This window comes from Microtus oregoni, unplaced genomic scaffold, assembly GCF_018167655.1.
Source record: "Microtus oregoni isolate MIOR12 unplaced genomic scaffold, Mior012 000010F_ref0000083, whole genome shotgun sequence".
Taxonomy (NCBI): Eukaryota; Metazoa; Chordata; class Mammalia; order Rodentia; family Cricetidae; genus Microtus; species Microtus oregoni.
The window spans coordinates 23,164,405-23,182,328 of NW_024543069.1; the positions used below are offsets into that span (position 1 = coordinate 23,164,405).

At 38.9% G+C, this 17,924-nt stretch overlaps 1 protein-coding gene across 2 annotated transcripts in view; it reads right to left on the reverse strand.

The window, feature by feature from the left end:
• Positions 1-977: 977 nt before the first annotated feature.
• The window catches only part of Postn (periostin), a 30,840-nt gene continuing 13,893 nt past the window's right edge, over positions 978-17,924 (reverse strand). Inside the window, exons 11-22 of one of the 2 annotated variants that reach the window (XM_041659078.1) lie at positions 17,091-17,227; positions 15,844-15,974; positions 15,247-15,377; positions 15,053-15,155; positions 14,877-14,944; positions 14,506-14,551; positions 8,885-8,974; positions 7,979-8,068; positions 7,252-7,329; positions 6,812-6,895; positions 3,166-3,210; positions 978-1,782 (exon numbers count right to left, since the gene is read on the reverse strand). In XM_041659078.1, the coding sequence (XP_041515012.1) occupies positions 1,745-1,782; positions 3,166-3,210; positions 6,812-6,895; positions 7,252-7,329; positions 7,979-8,068; positions 8,885-8,974; positions 14,506-14,551; positions 14,877-14,944; positions 15,053-15,155; positions 15,247-15,377; positions 15,844-15,974; positions 17,091-17,227 (1,041 nt within the window). In that variant the 3' untranslated portion in view covers positions 978-1,744. The remainder of the gene's footprint in view (positions 1,783-3,165; positions 3,211-6,811; positions 6,896-7,251; positions 7,330-7,978; positions 8,069-8,884; positions 8,975-14,505; positions 14,552-14,876; positions 14,945-15,052; positions 15,156-15,246; positions 15,378-15,843; positions 15,975-17,090; positions 17,228-17,924) is intronic. The other variant, XM_041659079.1, reaches the window with a different exon arrangement.

Here is a 17,924-nt window from a genome sequence, read left to right on the forward strand (position 1 = left end):
TTTGTTTTGATGACTAGAGATTTTTCAGTCTTGTTTTTTAAAATGAAATCTTTATTTTCTCAATTCTATGCATTGTCTTGTTGGCCCTTGATTCCCTTGAATTTCTTTGCTGCACTTTGATGCCCTGGGTCTTAGCTTGTTTTTATTTACTTAGGACTTGGAGGTCCATTGCTTTTGATTTGAGGTATTTCTGATTAATATAAACACTTGTAGCCTCTGAACTTCCCTCTCAGAACTACCTTGGCTATGTCCCAATAGTTCTGGGGAGATGTGTTCTTTTCATTATTATTTAGGAGCTTTTAAATTCCCTCTCTAATTTTCTCAATGACCCATTTTCCGACAACGTTCATTCTCCATATCTTGGTGCGGTTTCCGTAGTATTTCTTTTTAATCCTGGTTTTGTTGTATTAGCCATGACTTATTAAAATAAAGGAGAGCATTCTGATGTATTGTTCTGATAAATTAAGGAAAATTCTGGATTAATTTTTAATTTAGAATTTCTTAATGCCTTCTATATTTTATGTGTATGAATGTAGACAGAGGCTACTTGTTCATTCCTAGCCGCATAGATCTGAAATAATCACACCTGTGTATTTGCATACAGTGAGCACAGGCGTATTGCATGGATGCACACACATGACTCAAAACTGTTTTTTAGATACTGATGTCAGGTTCTGCATAAACCAGTGGGTTCCTCTTCTATGACACTCAGTTGATGCTCTGGTTAATGTCAGTTTCTTGAAGGGCATCTGGGACTCACATTGCACCACGCTCAGGAATTGTTAATTGATGTCATGTGTACCATGGCCTGTTTCCTTCATCTCAGCCTATTTTATATTATGAGTAATTTTTGAGGAGGATAACTTTCTAAATTTTGACAACTAAACACAGGTCCAGAGTTATAGTAGACACATTATTGATAATTCATGATTATTCAATTGTGTAACCATCTTTCATATCACATAATACTCTGAGAATTTTGAGCAACACTAATTTTATTTGATTTCCTTTATTGAGTACTTGTTAACAATAAAAGAGTAAAGAGTCCTATTCCAAAGTTGAAACTCATTTTTTAACTTAAACCTTGAGTTTTCTGAGTTACCCAGTTTGAAGTAACTCTCTTTATACCTGAAAAATGGTTTTATTGAAATGTTTGAGACAAAACACGTGTATTGCAAGAAGCATATGACAAACATCTCGAGAGTATAAATCAAGTGTAAAACTAACAAAATTTAGCAGGAATCCCACATTGCATGAGAAATATGTAACGCCACAGGTTGTATCGTGGTTGGTTGGTTTGCTTGTTGTGTACCGAACACCCCTTTTGACAGCTTAGCCTTCCATGGACAGTCAACTGTATGCTTTGGGTTTTTCCGTGAAGCACATTCAGCCTCTCTCTTCTCAAGGAGGTAAGAGCTCACAGAGCGGAGACACAGCTGTAATGGATCTGGCCACTAGATTGATCTTCGGTTGATTCCCAAGTCAATCGGAACTCTTCTCATTGAGATAATAAAAGCCCTGCATGGTCCTATGTGTCTTTCAGTCCCTACCCCACTGGAGACTAACTACTGTTTCCCTTATGTTCCTCATTCAGAAACAAAGGAATTAAATCTGTGTTCAGACTTGCCCGACGAATCTTTTGTGCTTGTTGGCATTTTGGACTCTGAAATCAGTGTGGCTCTTACAATTCCCCTTTAAATCAGGTTGTTGGTTACATAACCTCTGCTGTCTGAACTCCGGATTGTCACTGGGAACGGCCTTCCCTTGATCGTCTTCTAGATCCTGAGTAGAAGGAAATGACAGGGGTTAGATAGGAGTGTGCCAAAGCCTCACCGGTAAGAACGGGCTGTCTGGTGCCCAAATCTGTCCAAAGCGATCCTTGTAACAAGAGTTATTTAGATCTATACTATCTTTATTGTGAGAAAAACATTATGCCTTAATTAAAGGTGTATGAAGGTATAAAACTGATGATTTTGAGTCTCTAGAAGATGGAAGTATGCCCGTAAGAAAGTCAGGATAAATCTTTTATTTAAAAACATACAATTCAGAGGTGCTGTTGAGCCAGCCTTGAGGGCATGAGAGAAGGAGAGCTTGTACCCCTGCATAGCCCCTGCATCAGTTGGAAGAGAGGGCCCTGCACCTCGCCTGGACAAAACAGTAGATCTGGTCCTGGTGGTTTGAGGGAGTGGTCCAGGTCTGAGGACCGGAGAGCAGGGGAACTGGCCCTGCTCCTTTCTGCAGGCTGCATTGGATGAGTTATCTGAGGCAGTGTGGAGGAGCTCACCTGGGCAATCGTGAGGCGTGAAAACTGGTGGACTGGTCAGCCCATCTCCCATCTAGACCCAGAACCAGAGCTATGAGTTGGTCCATCCCAAAATCCACCTCATCTCTGAACTGTTGGAGCAAGCGAAGGGTATGAACCTACAGATCTAAGCAGAATCTCTACTGTGTTAGGACAGCAATGGGATACCCAAGAGGAGCTCCGGAGAGAGCCTGTTATATTAGTAAAGAAGCCGCCAGAGGCCTTGAATCAGACCAAAGACTCATAGGAATGAACACTTACAAGTAAAGACAGATGGACTAAAGGGTCCACTAAGTGACTCAATGGGCCACACTACAGCTTCCTCACAAGATTCTTCTTTTGTTGTTTGGTTTGTTTTCAGGTTTTCTTTTAAATTTTGTGTTTTTTTTTTTTGGCGGGGGGGGGGGGGCGGAGGTTGCATGGGCCAAGAAACAAGGGGACAGGGAGATAAGCAGAACCAGAATGCATGATGTGAAATCCACAGGAAATCAATAAAAGTTGGAAATAAAATAAATGGATAAATATGGAAATAAAAAAATGGAAAACAAAAACATTATGCAATTACTTAGTGTCAATATTCTTTTTTTTTGTTTTTTGTTTTTTGTTTTTTTGAGACAGGGTTTCTCTGTGGCTTTGGAGCCTGTCCTGGAACTAGCTCTTGTAGACCAGGCGGGCCTCGAACTCACAGAGATCCGCCTGCCTCTGCCTCCCGAGTGCTGAGATTAAAGGCTTGCACCACCACCACCGGGCTATTGTCAATGTTCTATATACTGGGTTGGCTTACAGTCAAAGTTTCATCTACTATGTGACTTACACCACAGCAAAATAAGTCAAACATGTTTCAGTATATTTGATACACTTACCTTGAACCCTTCTGCTGCTGCTTTGTATCTTCTTTTCAGGTGTGTCTAAAATTAAAGATCTGTAGTTAGAATAGTTTTGGGATTTCAGGTAAAAATCAGGAGGCCATTGCCAAGGACAACGTATAAAGTATAAGTAGCCATTGCTTAAACGTGTGGGTTCTGGAGGATTAAATTTACTGGTCCTAAGAATCTGGCACTGACTGAGAGGTTATCTGCTCCCACACATCATCGTGAATGCACACAAAAGCACAGTGCTGTGTTGTGTCTTTGGAGTCTCTTCATTTGTACAAATTATGCATGGAATAAATGATTTTCATATTGCTGACTTTTTGGTAAGCTAAGCTAAGAAAGCTACCCATATTTCAGTTGTTGTAGGTCTTATGTATTCCTACATTCTCATTATAGGCTGATAAGTAATTTAGAAGAATTTCAAAGTTCACTCTCCCTAATTCTATGGCCCATTCTATGAAATCATTAAGATATTAAATAGCTACAAATAATAAAACTTTTCATTTTTTCTTTAATTTTTTCTTTATGTCTAGGGGTGCTTTACCTGCATGGATGTCTATGCGCCACATGTATGCCTAGTGTCTGTAGAACAGAGCATGAAGAACCCACTGAACTAGAGTTCAGTTGTTCGGCCTACAACAGACCGTTTTAGGCTATCTTGTGTGTGCTCAGTCTCAAACCCAGATCCTCTGGAAGAGCAGTCAAGGTTCTTAGACACTGAGCCCTCTCTCTAGCCCTGGCATTTTCATATTTAAGAGTTTCACATGTTCCTATGACTTCTGTTTTATAGTTGAAAAGTAATTCTCTAATCCTTTGAGTATAACTCCTGCTGTGACTATCTAGCAAGCCTAAGGTTACATTTTATCTTCATTTTGCAGGTATTTGGGATTAAAGACTGATTGGTTCCTGTGGAGACTTCATTTTTCTGATTACCTTCATCTTTTCTTTAAAATATTATTTGCTTTCTATACAGTATCAATATTCAGCAAGAAAGCCAATGTTCTTTTTTGGGGATTTTTTTTTCAATTTTATAAATTGATGCAAGCATCGTGTCAGATGTACAACAGCAAGCAAATGAGAAAACCTACAGTTTAGAGAATTTATGAGCTTTGCTACAGTCTTAGTACATTCCCAGCCTGTCAGTTCTCCGGGTAACTATTTGCTGTATTGTGTTGACACTCTAGTTAAACACAGAACCACAGAGAACCTTTTGAGATTGGATGACAGGAGGGAAATGTCCTTGAATAGCAAAGCCTATGTCATTACATGTAAAATAGACATTTTCTTTAGCTACAGGTTTATTTGATAATAAAATAATTGTTTATGAAGTCTCATCACAATGAGATGGATGCAACCTTAAACACTGAGAAAAGGTTTGGTTTGTAGTGAGCTTATTAAGTCTTCTTAATTGCAAATTGGTTTCAGGATGAAGAGGAATCCCTGGGCTCCCCTTTTCAAATGAACAACTGCTTTCAGGTTCCCTTTCGTACATTTGGTGGTGTCTGACCATGAGATTTGCCAATTATCATTATTCTGCCATTGCAGCATCCAAATCAGCAAATTCAGTTAGGTTCAGAAACATCTCAGGAGGAAGTTATAATAAAGTGAAAAGCCTGGGTTTACTCTCTAGGCCCTCATATATCTCAAAATGAAAGAGCTTTAGGAAGCGACTCAGAGAGGTAAACAGATACCTGAAGTCAAAGGGCTGGTTGTGACTCAGTGGCAACTTGATGTTTAGAGAGGTAGAAAAGGAAGTCTAATTGTTACAGCTAAGTGCCACATACTAGTAACTATATTGCAAGTTGTGAATCTCTACAAAGATTCATTTATTTGTTATTTATGTGTATGTGCTTGTGTGTGAATTTATATGCATCAAGTGTGTGCAATGACAGTGGAAACCAGAAGAGGGTGCCAGAGTTCCTGGAACTGGAGTTACAGGCACTTGAAGGCTACTTTGTGGGTGCTGAGAACCAAATCCCAGTACTGTGAGAGAGCAGAACATGTTCTTTACATCTGAGTCATCTCCCCAAGTCCACGCCCTCTTTTTAAGAAAAGAAAAATCCTTAGAAATACTTTGCTAAGCCATCTAAAATGGCACTCTTTGAAAACCATGCCCTATAGATCTGCTGGCAGTTCACATCCAGAGAAGTGAAAGAAATAGAAATAGCTCTCTTAATTAAAGAGAAAACAGCATTTTCTTGAAAAGTCGTACATATATTCATGGAGGGAAAACCAAATATTTACTGTTTAAGTGCTATTTCAAAGGAAACTTTGGGAGTATTATTAATTAAAGGAAGGGAAACATACTTACCCACAGTGTAAGCCTATGGGAATGAAACAATATAAGTAGAGAAAGGTTCTAATTAATTCTCTAAAAAGCATTGCCATTCTACGAAGCTGCTGACTATGGCAAAGGTTAAAAAGAAAAACAAAGAATTCAATTTACATTTCACAATCCATGCCCTCTCGTTTCAAGGCCCTTTATGTTTTTATGGCAGAGAGTTAATTAGTGAGCCCTGCACTCTGTTGTCAAGGACTGTTTGGTTTTGTTATGACTTAGTAATATGCCATCGGCTCCCTGCCTTCTGGAAGAAAATCTTGTACTTTTTCAGAAATACTGAATATATACTGAAGAGAAAATACATTGTTGCTGGAGTGAAGAATCACTGTCACAAATCCAGAAGTGTTATCTGTATTCAAATAAGCAAAAATCACTTCCAGAAACACACAAGATCTTCAGAGGAGCTATATTTTCGTAGACATAGCAATAAAATTAAAAAAAAAAATTACAAGCAGAAAGCCATCTGAACTGGGTTTTAGATTAACATCAAATTTCAGGTGTCTTTCCTGATTTGTAATGTATTGCAAAGAGCATATTTGTTGTACTCTGAACTCTTATACTCTGAATCATATTTAGTCTTACATTTTAGCTTTAGTACATTGAACTAAAATTGCCTTTTTTTAGGTGTCAATGAGCTAAACAACTTTAAAATCCTTTCTTATTTTTGTTTGTTTGAATGACCATCACTGAGAGAGCGTTTGTATATTTTGAATCCTTTTTTTTTCTTTTGAAAGTCAGTCCAAAGACCAAGAACATTCCATATTTCAAAGATTAATTTTATATGCTGAAGAATATATCATCCTGAGGACAGATTATCACTGAAACAGTAAGCAGAAATGCATATTCATTCGTGAGAATGCAGTTTTGGAAATGCAAGTCACTAAAAGCACTGTTTACGTTTAACTATGCACCTACAAACTTCCCAGACATGCCTGTCTTTGTCACGGGGACATTGAATACGTTTTTTGGAAACACGAAACGCATTTTCAAATTTAGGCTTCTCAGTCAGCAAAATCATTCGCCTTTTACATCATAAAAATATCTGCCCAATTTTCTGTGTGAAGGCAAAACAGTATTCATTGCTCCCCAGTGGATACCATGAAACTTTTTAAAGACTGGTTAGCCAGCAATCACTTTGGGGAAGGACCACTTACGCACACCAGTCAACAGGCTGAAGACAGCTCACTGCGCTGTCTTTTTCTTCTAATCAAAGGAACGGCCTGCACACCCAGTCTTTAAAAAGCGGACGCCCTCCTCCGCCGCCTGTTACGGGTTAGTTGTTGGTGTTTTACTAACCTCCCTGGAGCAGCCTTTTAATATCCTCGTCTTCAAATAAGTGACCATCGCCACCTTCAATGAACTTTGTGACCTTGGAGACCTCTGAGAGGACACACGTTCACAGCAGAAATTGGTTCACTCAATGAAAAGGAATTTGACACGGTACATCCTGCTATCTGCCCAATAAAGAACTCCAGACCACCTCTCAGCTCCTTTTAAGGTTTTGGTGCTGGCTTTTGGTAGTGTTTTCGCCAGCTGTTAATCAGGGTACCAGCAAACGATCTGCACGGTTACCGTTATCGGCATTGTCTCCCGTTTTGGACAAACGCCTTATGCTGGTGTGGAATATGAGCATTGGAGCAAGGTGGTGTGGAGAGCGTGTTCAAGGCCTTCAAGCTGACATTAGCCAATGGGACAAGTGCGGAACGCCACACTCTTGCGTTCCCAGACCTACTGACCTTTCTGGAGGAATTTCTGCAGCGACTCGCCTGTTTCATCGCCTCCTGTAGAAATCCTGGTGTATTTTACCTCAGGACCTAAAGGAAAGAAACAAGAGTGTGCAAACTCCTTTTGTAAAGGCAGAAAAGAATCCGGACCACGTGGTGTGGGCTGCAGCCACGCAGCAACCTAGGAAGCGCAGGCAGAGGTGCTATGCCAATGACGGAAGTGGCTATGCCCCAGTGAAGTTTATTTTAAAATATGAGGCACAGACTGTGTCTGCAGAATGTTTAAGTATAAAATATATAAGGTGTTAAATTTAAAATTTTAGGTTAATTCATAGACACGAGTCTCATATAAAAGTTACTGAATTCGTCAATTCTTTTAGATAGACTCATAATCTTAGTATGTAGAGTATAGATTTTAACATTTATGGAACCTCAAAGAAAATTCTTCTTATTACTCAATAATTTAGTAAACTGTAAGCTAGAGGCAGAATATCATAAAGCATATACGTAAACACAGTGTAAAAATGCATGTTTATGGACATATCTACTAAAAAGTTTTAGAGTTAAAAATAGGTAATGTATTTAGAATATTATATATTTTTTGCAAAAAGAAAATGAGAAACAGAGTTATTTTAATAGTCACTATGATAAAGATTAAGTTTATATAATGCACATATTTTAGGGTTTGTATAATTTGTGTTTATAACGAGTACAGCGCACCTATGGAATTAAAAATTACCTGTAATGATTCGCTCTTCCCTGGTCTGTTTTTCAGTTATTTCAACAGGAACCCCGTCTATGATTTTGGTGTACTTTTTAATAACTGGTTCTGAAGGCAGAGAAAGAAAACCACACATGACTTACCCTCTTATGGTGTTTATACCTAGGAGAGCTGGAGATTTTAATCAAAGACACGCTTCTTACAACGTTCGTGTTTGAGAGTCAATTGTAGCCGTTGTTGGAACAGACTATGAATTCGTTCCAACCAGTATGAGTAACTCTTGGGACTCAGGTGAGTGGCAGGGGTAGTTGCCAAGGTGAGTCTGGCATCGGAAAAGAAACCTTACAATAGAACCTAGTGCTGGCTTGTTAGCACAGTCCCTGAAAAGTTTATTACATTTTTGTTTTGTCTTAGGGAGAGAGAGAGAGAGAGAGAGAGAGAGAGAGAGAGAGAGAGAGAGAGAAGTTATGGTGTGCCTATGGAGGTCAGAAAACAGCTTGGTCCTTTTACCATGTGGAACCCAGGGATCGAACTCAGACGTCAGGTTTGGGGGAAGCTGTCTTCTCCTACCAACCCACAGCACCAGCCCATATTACCAGAGTCTCACAAAGAAACCACCAGCTCTCTTCTGTCCTGAGAACAAAATGTCTTTGTATTTACATGATCGTAATCATTATACTTCATGGTTACTGTTTGAATATTCATAAGAAGTGGTCCAGGGGCTTCATTGTTAAACTGTGACTGAATCCACTTAAAAATAAGCTGCACTATGTCCCTGATTAGCTATCAAGAATTCAGACCTAGTAAAAATGCCTGGGAAAAATGAAAATCAAGAGAAAATCAGCTCGTGGACAATTCTAAACCAACTCTCTTTTCAAATGTCACAGGATGCCACCTAGGTAGAAGAAAAGGCTCAAGACATACCTCCATGGATGACCTCTGTCACCGTCTCTCCCTCTTGAATCAGTCTGAATTCAGGTTCCCCTTCAATGTGGATCTTTGTCATGGCAGGCCCTGAGACATTATTTTAGGGGACAGGTTAGTGCCTTAAAGCAGCCCTTACATTGCCCCAATAATAAGTTTGTCTCCACATTTCTTGTCGCTCAGACTTCGGTGTTTCTGGTTTTATGAAACTGGTTTTAAACATTTCCTGTTGTCTTTAGGTTAGACATATATTTAAGAGAACAAACACCTCGGCTGCCTCTGTTAACGCTGCCACCCCACCCACCTGCCTCAGCATTGACAGTGTTGCACCAGCAAGCTGTGCACGCTGTCATCTGTGTTAGTGCATGTAAGGAATGATTACACCAAGTATTTTATGTGGCTTTCTCTGGGAATCAGATGGCATTACAGATTGGAGTTGCTCGGGTGACAACTGGTTTAAATCACACTTTGCCATAGGATATCCTCTGCCAATCTTTACTGGAATACTTAATTTAAATTTTTTTTATCACTTATGACCTTATATTTTTATCTAAAAGCACATGATTGGACATTAAAAAAATCTAATATACTTACCCTGAAGATGCTGTGTTTTAGACTTTCTAGGAAAACTGACTTGAGTACTTACCTTGACTAAGAGAAAGATGTACATACACAGCTACAGCGACTAAGTTACACAGCCCTTCAAATGCACAGCGGGCTGGTTGCATTTGACTTACAAAATGATTTCCCAGAGAAAATCAGCTGGAATGTTAGAAAGCTTACTGCTACATTAGTTGAACAGGGATGTTTTATAGAGGAGGGAGAATTATTCCGTTCAGTACATTTAACTTGCACTTCTCACCAGCTGAATGGAGCTATAATCGATTATCTTTGAGAAAATTGATTTGTTTGCTGAGAAATCATCAAAGCACACCACTACCCAGAGCTAAGTAATAAGTAATAAATAATGGGAGAGAGAAAACCGTAAGTATTTCAAGCTGTGATATTTTTTATGTGAGCCCTTTAGGGATGGCTAACATGAAGGGTAATCCTCAAAAGGAAGTATATACAATGACTCACGGCAAGAAAATGAGTTAGCACTATGCATAAAGATTTTTTCTTTAGAAAAGTCGAATTGAAATTCTGGAAGCACCTTTGATTATTAACTATTACTACAAAGGAGGGAATTTTACTAAACCCTTCTTTTTTGTGTATTCAGATGATAGCTTGGGAGAACATCCTGCACAGGGACTATTTGCTCAATTTTAGTGGACTTAGTCTTCATTCTGAATTTTGGTTTGGTGTCTTTTTGCCAAAGATATTCTAAAATTATGTCTTGGACTCTAATGCATTTAGTAAAAACTCATAAAGCATCAATGAATTCACGAAGTTCAAACCCTGAGAAGGGAGTGAGAGTAGTGAACAGGGAAATGTGGGTGTTGCCAAGAGGGCTGTTGGTTTCTTCACTTGTGCTACACAGTAGTAGGTATTGCTTTCCGGTTTTATATCAGAGAGTATTTACAGATGAGATGACCCCATTTGCATCCAGATAATAATGAGGAAGAACATAAGTAGCCTGACTCCAGGGTGCTCCCAACTGCGGCAACCATGACATGAAACCAGCTGACAAAGGCTGAAAGGATTCATGAGTTGAATGAAGAAGCTGGGAAGGAGAAGAGTTCTTGAAAATGGGAACACAGCACACATGAATGGCTTTAGTTTTGGAAGCCGTTTATCAGAGTGACATTTTAGTGACTCTTTTTTTTTTTTAAATCTATGTCTTTGGCTAAAATCATATGATCATTTTTCATTGACATTATCAATACATATTGCAGCAAAACTTTTAACATTTAATTTCTACTTAAAATCTCAATTTCTCCTCATCAACAGGTAGAAAATTAAATGATTGTAACTGGGCTTTTGTTGTTGTTGTTGCTGTTGCTGTTTTTTTTTTTTTTTTTTTTTTAAGCGAAGCTCAGATTTTTAAAGGCTAACTAAGCTGTAGTTAGATCCATAGCTAGCCAGGCAGAGAATTAGCCTCTTGTTTTCAATGAGTTTAACTCAGGGTTACTTTAAAGGGAAGAGACATATATAAATTTGTCACAGATTGAAAATCAAACTCAAATTCAAGAATAATTAGTGTTCCCAAGATTCAATTAAACCCATAATCTGCCTCTCTTGGGAAACACTGTTTTCATCTTTCTAATGGAAGAAAGATGATATTAGGTATATTCTTTGTGCAAATTACTGCTGAAACATGCAAAAACAAGGACACTGGTACTTAGTTTTGATCTTAGAGATAATAAAAAGCCTTGAAATCAAGCTAATATCCAAGAGATCGACATCAGCTAGCATAGTATATAGAGAGAAAAGTGACATTTGAAATATGAGAGGTATATATTTAATACATATGTATATAAAATATGTCCAGAGTTAAAGTGTAGATTCCTGGTTTTGACTCACTAAACTATGCTATTTCTTTTTCTGTCTTGGCAATCTAAGTTTTAATGTATATCATGCCTGTTTGGAATTTTTAAGGCTTTTGTTAATGTACATTTTCTATACTCTCTTAGGTTGCTCACTGGGAAAAAATGCCTGCATATATTTGAAAATTTTTCTTTCAATGACATAAAAGAGATTGTGTGTGTGTGTGTGTTGGTTGGAAAAAGAGCTACAAAAAGTATATTTCCTGAAGGAATCTACAGCAAAAATGTTTAAGGTAAATTTGTGAAGTGATTATCTGGGTACTAGTGTCGACACAACCTCAATTTAATGAAAATAAATACAAGCAAATGTACTGAAAATATTAGGGATGCACCATCTACTTTGCTTTAAAAGCATATTGCACTCCACAATCTGCAATTACACAGCATGCCGTTTGTAAAGGGATATTTAGCATGTTAGTTCCAAAAAGACTGTAGGTATATTCAGAGAAATGAATTGATCACATGACTCTTTCAGAGTGGAAGGAACCACGGAGGACGTTGGTTTTTACCTTCAATTTTGGTAATAGGCTGAAGACTGCCTTGAATGACTTTAATTTTTGGTTCCACGACTTTGGTTATAATTCTAGTTGCTGAAAATAAAAGCGGAGCGTGAAGGAAGCTTACACAGAAACAACTCAAAGGAAGTTGTCCTCTTTGGTCTTTCTATGGTGCTGCGTTATCAGCTATGGGATTAGGTTTCAGGCAATCACCGGAAATGTTCACAGCGCATTAATGTCTTCTCGTGTCCAGATGCTGAATCCTGCAGGCCAGTGGCTTGACTATGTCCCAGAGGGGGGAAGCGCTAACTCAATGACGCATCCTACCTAGAAATCTACCACTACGACCTGCAGCACTATCGTACTGACTTTCCATTGTGTTTCTTGAAAACTGGCTGCGTAGCGACAGAAGACAAATAAACATGATTAATTTCATGCAACTCACGATAACTCAAATTGCATTGTCAGATTCTCTCTCAGTTAAAAGAAGGCTATGGGAAGAAAAAGACCCTTGGAGTACTCCCATGCGTTTGGCACAGAGAAGAAAATACGGAAGATCATTCACGATTCTAGAGGAGAATAAATTTCAGCCAGGAAGTCATGAGCTTTCTGCAACAAATAGGACGTGGTCACTATTTAATTTTCAGCTTTGTTAGGATAGTTTGAAGGCGGTTTCCACACAAAGGTTTTGTGGTGAAAGTTTATCACCTCCTGGGTGAGGTTTCAGTGGTCCAGTTGGCCGCATGTGCCAGTTCATCAGAGCTACAGGCCTCTGGACATTTCGTCACAACTGTGACTAAGAGTCGGTAGCCCAGCGTGCCTTCCCACCAGTCTCAACCCTGGCTCTCACAGGCTAAGCTGTGTGGACCTTCTGAACCGGGGTGTGTGCTCAGCCTTTTAGGGGAACTACTTTCCAATCATAGGTTCTCTCTTGAAAACTCAAATTATAAAACTCTACAATGTATTAAATCCGTGTTTTTCTTGATCTGTCAGGTGGTTCTGCCACATAGGACTCTTCTCCTGGAGCACACGGATGTCTCTGTTGCTATTGTTCAAGTGGAATAATTGATCCCTTTTAAAGGTGATGCATGGTGTCGAGGAATCTGAATGTCAGAATCTGGACTTGGTTGGTAGTTTTGCTCTTATGAAGGCCTAACTCATTTGAACAGGTCTAAAAATTTCCTGATTTTTTTTTTGTCCTTCTCTACATAAAATATCTTGTTTTCACAACTTATAACAAAGTGAACTCTCCAATAAAAATGTAAAATGTGTGATATTTTGGGGGGAGAAGAAAAATGAGCACTAACAAAACTGGAGAAATAGTAGAGAGAAGGTAACAAATGAACCAGGAAGTGCAGTCTTTGCTTCAGTGAGCCTGCCCCTCTATGTGCAACAGCCCACAAAGGGCGGTAAACCCAGGGCTACCTAACAGCGCATGCGTGGGCTAGCAAGTTACTAGGTTTGCATAATTTTGAAAACGTAATTCATGTAATACTATAAACGCATTTTGGTTCATTATAAGCAAAAATATTGTGTTGTCATGTGCAGCCCATAGTGGAACTGATATGGATAAATTGGGAAAGATAAACAAGATTTTTGTAAAGATTTATAGCATGGGAGAGTCTCATATCTGATGAATGAAGGCCATGAGGACCCTGCTATTTTTATATGGAGTGATTTTCCATGGCTGGAATTTAGAGCATGCTAAATCATCATGATACCAATGGAAAGAAATCCCTAAGACGTCTCTGAGAGCCCGGCCCCGGGATTGCAGAGGTATTACCAGGTAGAGAAGCAGACATTTTGTTTTGCTCCAGATATTTTTCATGTCTATCATTAATATTGAGGGGAATGTGCATAAGTAGATAACTGAATGTTCATGATAGAAAGTAGGATAAATTTCTAGTCGGAATAAAGGTGAGTAAAGTAATGCCTTAGCATACTTGGCTGTTTTATGGTAGAGTCAAAACAAAATGGAAAGAACCTCAGCTTTAAAAGCTGCAGTGAAAGAAATGGGAGGGCCATAATGAAGAAGTTATTGGATGATTGACAGCAGAATTTACGATGAGAGAGAACGTCTTTTGCCACTGTTTAGTAGTTGAGCTTTGATCTTGATAATCTGGTAGCGTAGTGGATAACAAACAATCACTGGGGTTCCTTTGCCTAGTTTTGGATGTGGTTGTTTTTGAACCAGCATCTCCTAGGAATCAGGGCTTGTCTGCACATCTTCCCGCGCATGGCTTAGGCCCAGGGCAGGATGAGTGACAATCTTTGCGATGCTATCCTGTGCCCACTTGTTAACATTTCCGGATAGCTCTGGAGTGTCTTCTAGCAGTCTGTTCTTGTGTATGCCCTTTTTGTTTATTTTCCCTCATTCTAGAGCATGTCTTTACTCTCTGGTAATGCATCTTTCTTGTTTCCAATTAGGAGAGAAGCAGTTATACGAAATTGGAGGGTGAGACCAAGCCTGTGAGGCCTCTTCCAGATCTCAAGCCCCGTTTGAAGGACAATGAGTTTTGCAGGATTTGGAATTCTAAATACCAGATTATCAGCAGTCTTTGTACATACAAAGAGATAATATTCTTTTTTTTGCTTGCACATCATCCCAATTTGTAGCCCACACTTTTCATATACTTACTGTAGACAGTCATGGGGATTTCTTTGAAGGTACTGCCACGAACAAACTAAAAACAAATGTTTATGTTTAGTAACATACAATGTATTGTACACCAGGGACACTATAATTCTAGCTAAAATAAAAACAGCTAAGGTCACTCAGTAGAAATGAAGTCAGGTCAGGTTCTATAATAACTATCAGGTTTGTTATTAAATATTTTAAGATTATAAAATAGTTAGCAGCTAAGTATATGGGCTATGCTATATTTTCCATGTTTTCTACATTATACTAAAGGTATACCAATACTATGCTATACTAACTTCTAGTTTTTTACATTAGCCATACAACATCTCCTCAACATACTAGAAATAAAATCCAACAGCGTTCTGTACCTTGATTTGGATGTATTTTATCAGTTTGTTCAGTATTTCCAAGAGCTGATCATTGCCAACTGGGATGTCTACGGAGATAAATATTCAACGGATATGGTAAGGAAGTGAATGGGTGATCAAAACTCAGTTCATGTCGAACGGTATCCCATCCATCAGTACATTCAGTCAGTACAGACCTGCTGGGTAGAGGAGTTTGTCTACGACATGAATGACACCGTTTGTTGTCATGATGTCAGATTCTTTGGACTTCAATTCATTCACCAGGAGCGTCTCATTCACCTTTCAAAAGAAGGGGTGATGTTAAGGAGAAACTATATGGAAACCACTTAATAATGACAAAGCACTTTGTAAATCCCTTGTAGTAACTTACTCCTTTCAGGTAGATTTTGCTTCCCTGTGTGGTCTTCAGGATGTTAGTGACTCCAGGCTCAAAGCCCTTTCCGATATAAACTCCTGGGGTCAGGTGATAAAGAATGATGTTTTGAAGAGCATTTTTATCTCCTGCAGGAAAAGATAGGTGTTGATTTAATAAGACGCTGCTTTTCTGACATTTTGATACAAGACTAAGGGATAAAACACCCCATTGTTTCTGTTTTCCCAGTTCTCTGTTTTCTCACAATGTCAAAAATTTTTTGAGTAGATGCCAATGCTTTATCAAAATATTAGTCATTTCAATCAACTCAAGCTATGCCAATTAGTCTTGAAACTATGACAGTTCTCTTTTATACCATTCAATTGTGAGTCTTTCGATAAATTATGGTATGGCAACGAGCAGTTTATGAATAAACATTAACAAATGGCTCTCCGCGCGTCCCAACCATGGTAAAGGAAATCAAAGTTTGTTAAGGAAACCAGGGGGTGGGTTGGGGGGATTTCTTTTATTTTCTTAAATGTGGGCAGAAAACCTGGAGGAAGAGCCAAGATTCTTAATATGAGGGGTGAATATCTGGCACCCGCCACTACTCACTAATCAGAATCTCCTTCTCTTCGTTCGTCATCCCCTTGAAGGCATCGTTGGTTGGTGCAAACAAGGTCCAGTCTCCGGGCTGTGTCAGGAGATCTTTCAAATCCGCAGCTTCCAGGAGGCTGAGGAAGATGCTGAGAGCAGAGAATGTGCATTTAATTTGCTATGCATCAGATGTAGGTTCACTCAACTGCACGGTACAGAGTAGGGTGGAATCCGCGCCGTCTGGAAACTGAGAAACCACCTCACACATTCTCGTGGGGTTAAATGCAATGTCCCTTTAAAAAGTAAAATGTCTAACGGGAAAATGACTAAAATAATTTATAAATTTCTCCATCTCTGTTTTTCTTGTAAAATCACATTATCAAAGTCACATTTTATGTGACATAAAATTTTGTTTCATTTGATACTTTATTGATATTACTTTATTTATATCACCATTTTTAAACAAACAATTAAAAGAAAAATCTCAAGGAGTAAGTCAGACTTTAAGGGTTTTTTTCTGCCCACAAAATCATACTTTGAATCCCCAGGAACAGACCAAATAGCTCTGAAAGCACGTATTCATCTAAAAACATTTGTATGTATTTTTTCACTTTAATTTCTTAGATTTCTTTTAGAATTTCATTCCTGAATGTATTTACATCATTGTCCCCTCTTCATCACCCCCTCCTGTGTTGCCACCTCCCCTGACTCTTCAAACCCAGGATCTTGTGTTCCTTAATTATTCTCTCTCTCTCTCTCTCTCTCTCTCTCTCTCTCTCTCTCTCTCTCTCACACACACACACACACACACACAGTCTGATGAGCCTCTTTAGTGTTGCTGATATATACACAGGTTTAGGGCTGGTTGAGAGTTAGAAAACCTATTAGGTGACTCCCCACTGCACAAAGTTGACTCTCCCTCTCATCAGCCATAGATGCCTGTAATTCCCAATCTAGGGGTGTGGCTTCATGAAATGTCCCTCATTCATACAATGCCACCTGGCATTGTCACGATGAAGGTCTTATTTAGGTGGCCACGCTGTTGTTGAGTGAACTTCCCTGTCATATATAGACACTATTGTCTCACAGCAAAGATATGGCTCCTACAACCTTTCCTTCCTTCTTCCATGATGTTTGTTGAGCTTTGGGTGTTGGGGTTGTGTTGCCAGTGCATCACTGGAGTTAGCAATACTATGAGCTGGATGCTTCTTTGGATAGCTCCAATGGCGCTCGTTCTTTTGTGCAGGTACAGCTGGGAGACTTACCTAAAGCGCTTATCCTGCCTCAGTTTCTCGTGCAGGGATTTCTCTGCTGGTTGGATGATCTCTCGGAATATGTGAATGGCACCATTCCTTCCCTGCTTGCTTCCTCTCACCATGCAGGAGTTCTCAATGCAGATAGCCTGGCCGAGGGAATGACGAAACATGATACCTTTCCTGTGTTCCACCTGAGCTAGTCCTTCCAAGAGGCCAGTAGACTGATGAGGGCCAGGAAAAAGAGCTTCTTTCTTGTTTGGAATGTCTTGTAACTTTCCTGTGACTTCTCATCCATTCCTACCACTAGCGAACCTGCCTTATACCTTAGGCCTGTGCATTCTGTCAGCAGAACACAGACTACATAAAATTCTACTTCCGTTTATTTTCCGTGGTCCTGTCTCATGTTTAGCTTCTCTGTAACTTTTGATGTTAATATTGGCTATAAGTATTCCAAAGTTCAGTACTTCCTGTAATCCTCACATCTAGTACGTTTTCTTGGCAGTAAGACATATGCCTTAAATGTCTAGACCTTAATTTATTTCCAGTTTAAAAATCTAATAAATGCATAAGCTTAATTTAATATATGTGCATATACAATTTACTGTAAGCAGAAGTCTTATTTAATGTGTGTGTGTGTATAATTTGCTGTATGCATATGTATGATTCAATGTGTGTATATGTGTAATTTAATATATGTACATGTATAATTGAGAGTGAAGTGATTTTTTTAACTATTTAAAATGTGTGCTTTGCCATTGTGAAGCCTTAATGAAAAGCCACCATGGGCCACATCAGTTTGTAGGTAATACTTTCCTCCCCAGATAGCCTTTTGGCTACATTGCC